At 51.9% G+C, this 8543-nt stretch overlaps 1 protein-coding gene across 1 annotated transcript; it reads left to right on the top strand.

Moving 5' to 3' along the window:
- The first annotated feature begins 1916 nt into the window (after nucleotides 1-1916).
- TNFSF9 (TNF superfamily member 9) lies at nucleotides 1917-8268 on the top strand. Its single transcript, XM_027820716.3, has 3 exons — nucleotides 1917-2177; nucleotides 3534-3564; nucleotides 5408-8268. The coding sequence occupies exons 1-3, from the start codon at nucleotides 1962-1964 to the stop codon at nucleotides 5842-5844; spliced, it is 684 nt and encodes a 227-aa protein (XP_027676517.1). The 5' UTR covers nucleotides 1917-1961; the 3' UTR covers nucleotides 5845-8268.
- The last annotated feature ends 275 nt before the right edge of the window (nucleotides 8269-8543 follow it).

The following is an 8543-nucleotide window of genomic DNA, read 5'->3' as shown; positions in this document are numbered from 1 at the left end:
AAATCTGCTCAGGTTGGCAAAGGCTGGTGTATGTCCACTTTCCATTGCTGAAGTGGTGAACCAATTAATAAATTTTCATTGCCCATCTTGGGCAGTGCAAGATGGTATATTCCTGGGGTACAGTGCTGGGAACTGGGGGGATTTGGCTGGTGCCTTTCTCTGAGTGATTCATGAGTGGCTCTGGGAGCATTCATGCAATCTCGCTGGGTGTGGGGCTCCACATGCAGTTGCGCTGAGTGATCACAGCTCCTGGAGGGGTTTGCTGCTGGTCACTAGCAAGGCATGGTGAGAGACAGCCCAGGCTGTGGAGAGTGCAGGGGGCACAGTCCCAGGCCGCATCCCGGTCCCAGGCTGAACCCCAGGGAGATCCCGTCACACCATCTGACCCTCCCCTTAGCTCAGCCCCCTCCCATGCCATCTCAAACACCCCTTGGCCCATCCCCCCTTCCCATGCCACCTCACACACCCCTTTGCCCATCCCTCCTTACCATGCCATCTCACACACCCCTTTGCCTATCCCCCTTCCCATGCCATCTCACACTCCCCTTGGCTCACCCACCCTTCCCATGCCACCTCACACTGCCCTTTGCCCACCCCCCCTTCCCATGCCACCTCACACTGCCCTTTGCCCACCCCCCTTCCCATGCCACCTTACACACCTCTTTGCCCATCCCTCCTTCCCATGCCACCTCACACTCCCCTTGGCCCACCCCCCCTTCCCATGCCACCTCACACTGCCTTTTGCCCACCCCCCTTCCCATGCCATCTGACACCCCTTTGCCTATCCCCCTTCCCATGCCATCTCACACTCCCCTTGGCTCACCCCCCCTTCCCATGCCACCTCACACTGCCCTTTGCCCATCCCCCCTTCCCATGCCACCTCACACTGCCCTTTGCCCATCCCTCCTTCCCATGCCACCTCACACTCCCCTTGGCCCACCCCTCCTTCCCATGCCACCTCACACTGCCCTTTGCCTATCCCCCTTCCCATGCCATCTCATGCTTCCCTTAGCCCATCCCCCCTTCCCATGCCACCTCACACACCCCTTAGCCCATCCCTCCTTCCCTCACACTCCCCTTGGCCTCACACTCCCCTTGGCCCACCCCCCCTTCCCATGCCACCTCACACTGCCCTTTGCCCATCCCCCTTCCTATGCCATCTCACGCTCCCCTTTGCCCACCCCCCTTCCCATGCCACCTTACACACCTCTTTGCCCATCCCCCCTTCCCATGCCACCTCACACTGCCCTTTGCCCACCCCCCTTCCCATGCCACCTTACACACCTCTTTGCCCATCCCTCCTTCCCATGCCACCTCACACTGCCCTTTGCCCATCCCCCTTCCCCATGCCACCTCACACTGCCCTTTGCCCATCCCCCCTTCCCATGCCACCTCACACTGCCCTTTGCCCACCCCCCTTCCCATGCCACCTTACACACCTCTTTGCCCACCCCCCCTTCCCATGCCACCTCACACACCCCTTAGCCCATCCCCCTTCCCAGGCCACCTTACACACCCCTCTGCCCACCCCCCCTTCCCATGCCACCTCACTCACCCCTCTGCCCACCCCCCCTTCCCATGCCACCCCACTCACCCCTCTGCCCACCCCCCCTTCCCATGCCATCTCAGTCTTTCTTCCTGTGCCCTCTCTCTCACTGATCCCGTCTTTCTTTCACACTCATCAGTTCTTTCTCACGCAGCCCCTTTCTCCCTGTCGCTGTCTCCGCCCCGCGGCCCCGGGCCGGCTCCCCATGATGAGCGCGTTACTTTCCCCGCAGCTCTCTTTCCTTTCCTGCCCCCGGCGCTGTCAGTGGAAATTCTCAGCCGCGCTCCCGCTTCCCTCGGCGCCTCCCTCCCTTCCTCCCGGGGCCGCCCCGCGCCTATAAAGCCCCTGCGCCGGGCGCCGCTGGCTCATTTCGGCCTCGGAGCCCCCAGCCCGGAGGGAGCAGCCGCCTGCCCCCATGACGGCTCTACAGCGCAGCCAGGACCCCGAGAGCCTCCTCCAGGCCGGCTCCCGGCGCGCCTGCCCCTGCCGGAGCCTGGACTGGTGCCTGCTTCTGGGGCTGGGCGCCCTGGGCGCAGCGCTCCTGACGCTCGCCCTGTTCTCGGTCTGGAGGGTCCTGCCCCCGCCGCTGGAGACCCCGGAGCGTCCCCTCCTCTCGCTCAGCACGGGACAGGTAAGGGAGTGGTGGGGAGGCGTCTGTCCAGCCCAGGGTCCCCTGCCTGTCTGCCCCAGCGACCGGGGGCCCCCATCTGTCTCCCTGCCCACAAGGCAGGGGTCTGTGGGTCTGGCCCTTCCCCTCCTGCCTGTCTGTTGCTGGAGCGTGGGGATCGGTCTGTCTGGGGGGAGGGGGGGTCTGTTTGTCTGGCCCTGCTGGGGGTGGGGGTGGGCTCTGTGTGTGCGGAGATAGTGGGGGTAGCGTCTCTCCCCTTGGCTAGCTGTCTGTCTCCGTGCCCCTGTGGGGTCCTCCGCTCCCGCTTTCCATACCAGACCTTCGCGACCCCTCTCCAACACTTCAGGTGTAAACACCCGAGTGCGCTAGTTGTTTGGGCAGCCAGTGCTTAACCGCTTCACGAGCAAGGAGCTGCATGCTGAGGAAGGGTGGCCTAGGGGGTAGGGTGCTGGCCTGGGCCGCGAGAGACTTGTGTCGAATTCCCAGCTCTGCCACAGACTGTCTGTGTGACCCCGAGCAAGTCACTTCATCTCCCTGCATCAGTTTCCCCACTCTCCTATGTCACAGGAGTCCGGGGCAGTGTCCAGATGCTACAGTCGCGGGAGGAGGACGGTGTGAGGCAGCTGATTCTTAATCTTAGGGCACAGTGGGTGATTTAGGGATGTGGCACTTTAAGCCCTAAATCTTCTGTCAGCTGCCAGTAGTTGCTTTAGGTTTTGTCGCGGATCCTGCCAGCTAAGCAGGACGGGGAGACAGGTGCTGGAACACTTTGTGTAGCGGGCAATGCTGAGAACGACTGAACCAAACTGTAAACCTTGTATGTAATGGAAACCACTTCCAGCCAGGGGGTGCGGGCACACCCCTAGTTCCAGCACCTATGACGGGGAGCGCTCTCCATTTAACCCAGTGCTTGACTTGCCCCCTTGGGGCCCAATTTCTAGAGGCGCTGGGTTCTTGCGACACAAACTGAAGTCAACAGCTGCCACAGGCATAACTTGAAAACCAGGCCTGGGACGTCACAGGAAAACAGCCCAGAAACCCCAGCGCCCGCCTTTGCAAACTGTCACTGTGTGTGACCAGTCAGGCTGCTGGAAAGTCCTTTTCATTCCAGCTGTCAGCGTCTCCGCTCTAAAGTTCTGCATCTCAACTTCCCCAAAAGTTGGCATGCGCTCAGGCCCTGCCTTTGAGTCTACACCCCTTGGGTCTAGTTTATATGATCTAGTTGGTGCTGCCCTCTTCGCTCCGGTGTCTGGGGGTGGGAATAGTATCTTGTCTGACCCTTCCAGAAAACAGCTGTTCTCGAGCATGGTCAAGTGCATCTTTGTTTGTAAAACAAACACTCTCTTTCCTTCTTTTCAGGAGGCTGGTGTCCAGGTATTGCCCACAAGCGGTGAGTATTTTACAGTTACTTGACATTAATGGCTCATGTTTTCCCCTTCCTGAAGGGGGAAAAATGGGAGTTTGGGGGATCTAAATCCCTTGGAGGCTCTGGGATGGGAGACTAATACATTGTTTGCATCGCTGGTATACACGAACCACCTGTGGTGTCCACCTGTGGCAGGGTACCAGTGGGCTGGATAATTCCCCTAGCTCCATGCCATCTGTGCGTCAAAGGAGACTTTAAAACTCATGCTGTTTGTACAGTAGGGGAAATTGGTCTCTGTCACACTGCAGATCTAAGCAGGTTTGAGCTGGACCAATACTTAACACCTCTCCCATCCAACTAAACCAGTGTTCATTTAATCAGGGGTGCTCTATCCTCTAAACCAGACCCCCAGACCACATTACATCTTGGATGCAATGCCAAACCAAATTCTTGTCTACTCCTGCTCCGTTAGGCAAAAATCCTGTAGGTTGCTACCTTCACTGTCTTGACTAAATTCAAACTCTAGTTATATTCTGCCGACCTAAACCACAGACATACTTTCTGTTGGATAAGTGAGATCCCCCATTTGCTTCCTCTCTGAAACTGGGTGGCTGTCACAGGAGTATTGTGAAGCGTTCAGACATGAAGGCGGTGGAGGAGGAAGGCGTAAGACAGATGATTCTTAAATTCAAGGGCACAATGGAGGATTTAGGGATGCAACACTAAATTGCTCATAAATCCGTTCTGCTCCACCCCAGAGGTGGCTGCATTTCCATGGTAGACATAAGTGATTCTGAAGTATCAAGCTGCTGGAGTCAAGCAGTGAGTGCTTTTGAGGTCTCTCTGGGTGAAAGAGCCATAAAAGAGACGGTGAGGTGGTGCTGATTTGTTATTTCACCTAACCACTCGACCTCTGGGGGCTCGCCAGCCTCCTGACTTGGACAAATGCATCGGTAACAGGGCTGTGTGGATGTATTTCCCAGCCTCCGAAGAGTTAATGCTGGATTCTTCTCTCCCAGCAACGATTGCTGCTGTATATTTCACGAGCACCTCACCCCTCCTAGAGTCAATGCCCGTTGTCTTGGTTATACGTGCTTGGGAGAATCCAGTAGGGTGTCTAGAAAGGGGGCACTGGGACCATATAGGATACAGACTCTGCCTAAAGCCTCCGTTAAGGCAGAGCATAAAGAGAAGGCTGTGGAGATAGGAATCTAGGGTGCGTTGCCAGCAGCGGACCCTAGAGAGTGCTACAGCTCTGAATACCTTGTTCATGGCTCATGCGAACAGAGTCCCAGCCGCCAGATTGACATGAGTCATGTTGGCTAATTCTGCAGCATGTGACCTTCTCCTGCCTATGGGAGTGGGAAGGAAATGGTTTCACTGCTTGCAGAAATAACACCAGATGTGGGGAAGTCCTAAGGCAGCGGTCCCAGGGTGAGGGAATGCCTGTAAGCCCCCTGGCTCGGACCCGTGAGCTCGTACTGGGGCTGGATCGTCAGTAGCCATAGCTCAGGGCTCTGCGGTAGGATGGCCCCATCCTGCATGGCGCTGAGGATTGGGGTGGTTAGACAACCCCTGCCGCTAAAGGAGAACCTCTCATTAGCTCTTGTCAGTGCAGAGCCGGACACATGGTTGAACAGTTAAGACTCCATCCAGCAGAGGTCACTGTGGTGCATGCGTTGACTAGCCAGTTCACTCCTACACTCCCATACTTTGTAGGCCCTAGCTCTTCTCTCGCCCTTTTTATCAGTGCTTTGCAAAGGTCGCGATCATTTCTCCCCATTTCGCAGCTGGGGAAACTGAGTATTTATCCCCGCCTCTTCAAAGATGACTAACGTGCCTTCCCTCTTCTACCCTGTTTCTGCAGATGTAATCGAGGACAGGGTAATGGGGTTCTATCATGCCCCGGGTATTGATGGAGTGGTTTTCAGCTCCAACTTCAACTACCACGACACCTCGCACAAGCTGGAAGTGAAGGTCGGAGGCCTCTATTTTATCTACGCCCAGCTTGCTGTCAAATGCATTGCCAAGTGCAGCAAGAAGCAAACAGTGGAACTGATCATCAAGCAGGTGTCCGGAGGCACCGACAGCCGTGTTCTGACCATCTCCCTGCACTTGTCCTCCAAGTCGGAAGAGACCATGTCCAAGTTCTCGGCGGTTCTGCGACCTCTGAAAAAAGGGGACTCTATCTATGTGAAGATGGACACTAATAAAACAGACATCGAGAACTGGCAGCTGGACCAAACCAACAAAAAAGACAACTTCTTTGGCCTCTTTAGGCTACCTAGCTCTGCTGACCAATAGGTGGGAGCAAGGACCTCTGCGGTGGGAGTGGCAGTCTGTATATCGCCTTAGGTTCTCTTGGACTCTCTGCTAGAGGTTGTGGAGGGTAGATTCCACCCAGCTAGATGCCCAGGGTAACAGTCAGCAGCAGACACTGGGGAAACACGGGTGTGTTGCTAGCTCTGGGACAGCACCATCGCTTTGAGTGGCGACAGCTGGTTTCCATTCGAAGCAGGACTGAAACGGAAGGAACACGCTGTGAGGCGTGCGCTTGCCACACCAAAGAACTGGCGTGGGTCTGGTTTTCGCGATCAGCGATATTTATTATTATGTGTTTCTTTATCATTCTGTAATTTATTGTAAGCAACTGGGAGATTGAATGAATGGTGCTGCTTTTTTTTTTTTTTTAATTTGTGTGTGGGGGTTGCTCTAAATGTTGACAAGGACAGACACATTTCCATTGGGGCACACGGCAACCTGAGTACTGACGTAGTAATTCCCGTGACTGTCAGTATTATGATTGTCCGATCACTGCTGCATTGGTATTATGTCATCCATTTGGTCTTATGGTGGCTAGGGTATGGTGCTTATCAGTGTGGTTTAGGCATTGCCCACTGCTGGCTGGCATTGCAACTGCTCAGTCATGTGTCATAGGCCCTGCATTGCTGAAAGCTACTGAATATTCTCTTTTAGTAGAAGTAGATAGTTCTTCTGGAGCAGGAAGGTCTGAGATCTATCTGAGCTTGTCACCATGAAGCCCTAAGAGGCGACAGATTTGTTACAAGAGCGTGTTTGCCTAATCATTATATTTTGCATTCTGTGATTATGTGTCTGACAGTGACTAGTGTCAGCATCTGTGTGGCCCCCCCCAAAAAATTTACTACTAAAAATACACGTATGAAAATGCGTCTGTTTGAAACTTAATTGGAAAGAGTCCGTTTAGAATTTAAACAGCCTTCTGCGATGCTCCTAAAATTGGGTCTTACTCACTAGCGCAATGTCTAGTCAATTTCCATTTCCTGGTTGTGGTGTTAGCTCAGGGTGGAAATTGACTAGCTGGTTTCCACTGTACAATCTGAGTGACATTCAAACAGCGTAAATAGGATTATTAAAAAAACGTATTTCACCCCTAATTGTCACCAGGGCCAGGGGTCGCAACAGCTTTCACAGGAGTCTTCTTGAGTTATTTAAGCGGATTGTGATGATTTTTACAGCAATTTAGAGAGGCTTAAATTAGCAGATACAACAGTTGCCAACTTTCATGACTTTAAGGAGTCTTGGGATATTTAGTCCTTTTCTTAAAGCCCCAGGCTCTGGTGTCACGTGAATGCATCAAAGTCTCAGGAATCGTTCTCAAAAAAAAAAAAAAAAAAAAAAATCAATCCTAGTTCTAGTTTGTGGAGAAATGCTGGAAAAAAGTGGCCCCGAAAGGTGCAAAATCCAGAAAGCAAATAAAAAGAATTCCAATTTTATTTATATCCATTTTAAATTTCCTGATTTTTTTTTTTTCAGCCAAGCTCACGATTTTTGTGCAGCCTGACTTGTGATATTTTGAATGCTTGGGACTGGTAACCCTGCACAGAGTAACTACAATCGTGCCAATAACTTGACTTCAGACTGCACTTATCAAAGGCTCGGGTCTATCACTGCAATAGCATTACTCGGAGTAAGATACTATTCCGCCCGCAGAAAGTGAGCAGTGCTGGCTCCTAAGTTATTGGGGCCCTGATCTTTTCATTAAAGGAGAGGAGACTGCAGCTTGCCTTGACTTCAGCTGGAGTTGGAGGGATTTTGCACTTCTGGAATAAAGACTTCCATAGCTTGCTCCTGTTCTGTTGCACTGATGCTCTTCTGAACCCCTTAGGTAAAGCAACAGTGGTTCCAGACCTGCGTGTTTTTAATACAAAACACCCATTGTCTGTGAAAGCTTGTCTGACATTCAGATGTATGTATTTTCTTCCTCCATACTGGGGTATATTTAATATATGAATATACAGTTTAAGTATTTATTAACAGTACATTATTTCCAACCAGTGGATTAATCCACAAGTACTAAGCTCAACTCAGTCAGGAGTGAGTTTAGAGGAGTAGTTTCTTAACCTTTTCCATCCTTTACAAAAAGAATCTAGGGATTCCCTTTTCTCTCATCCTAAAGAGTGTGAAAGGGTGTAACCCCATAGGCAGAGAACCTCTGATTTTAGGACACTTGTTCTCTGGTGTCTGGAAAGAACTTGTTCTCATCTATTTAAATAAGACCTGAATTATGTGCGCGGGAAGAATTAAGACTCAGGTGTATTATTGTCATATATGCTCTAACTTTTTTTGTAAAAACACTTCTGGAATATATATACTATATATTTAGTATGCACTTTAAATTGCTTATTTATTTTGATACAGCAGTTAAAATGGACGTGTCCATCAATAATAAACTATTTATACTCAAGAGTCTGAGTGAACTTGCACTGTATTTTATAAGCTGGCTTCTTTGATCCTTTTGGGCCCAACGCTCCAGACGTACTGTTGTAAGGAGGAATGTGAGTTGAGGCAGATCAGAATCTGCTTTTCTGTGTTAATTATCCGGCAGATCCGGCCTTAGGCTAGGTTAGACAGCGTGGCTTTTTCCATTCTCCCCATCCCCTGTTGGTCGGTGAAAATTCAGCTTGGCCTTAGATCTAAAGAACTATAAGTCCAGTAATGAATAGCCCTGGATTGGTCTGGGG

Source organism: Chelonia mydas, chromosome 20 (assembly GCF_015237465.2).
Source record: "Chelonia mydas isolate rCheMyd1 chromosome 20, rCheMyd1.pri.v2, whole genome shotgun sequence".
Lineage (NCBI taxonomy): Eukaryota > Metazoa > Chordata > Testudines > Cheloniidae > Chelonia > Chelonia mydas.
Note: the sequence above shows the minus strand (reverse complement) of the source record. Positions and strands in the feature narration are given on the sequence as shown.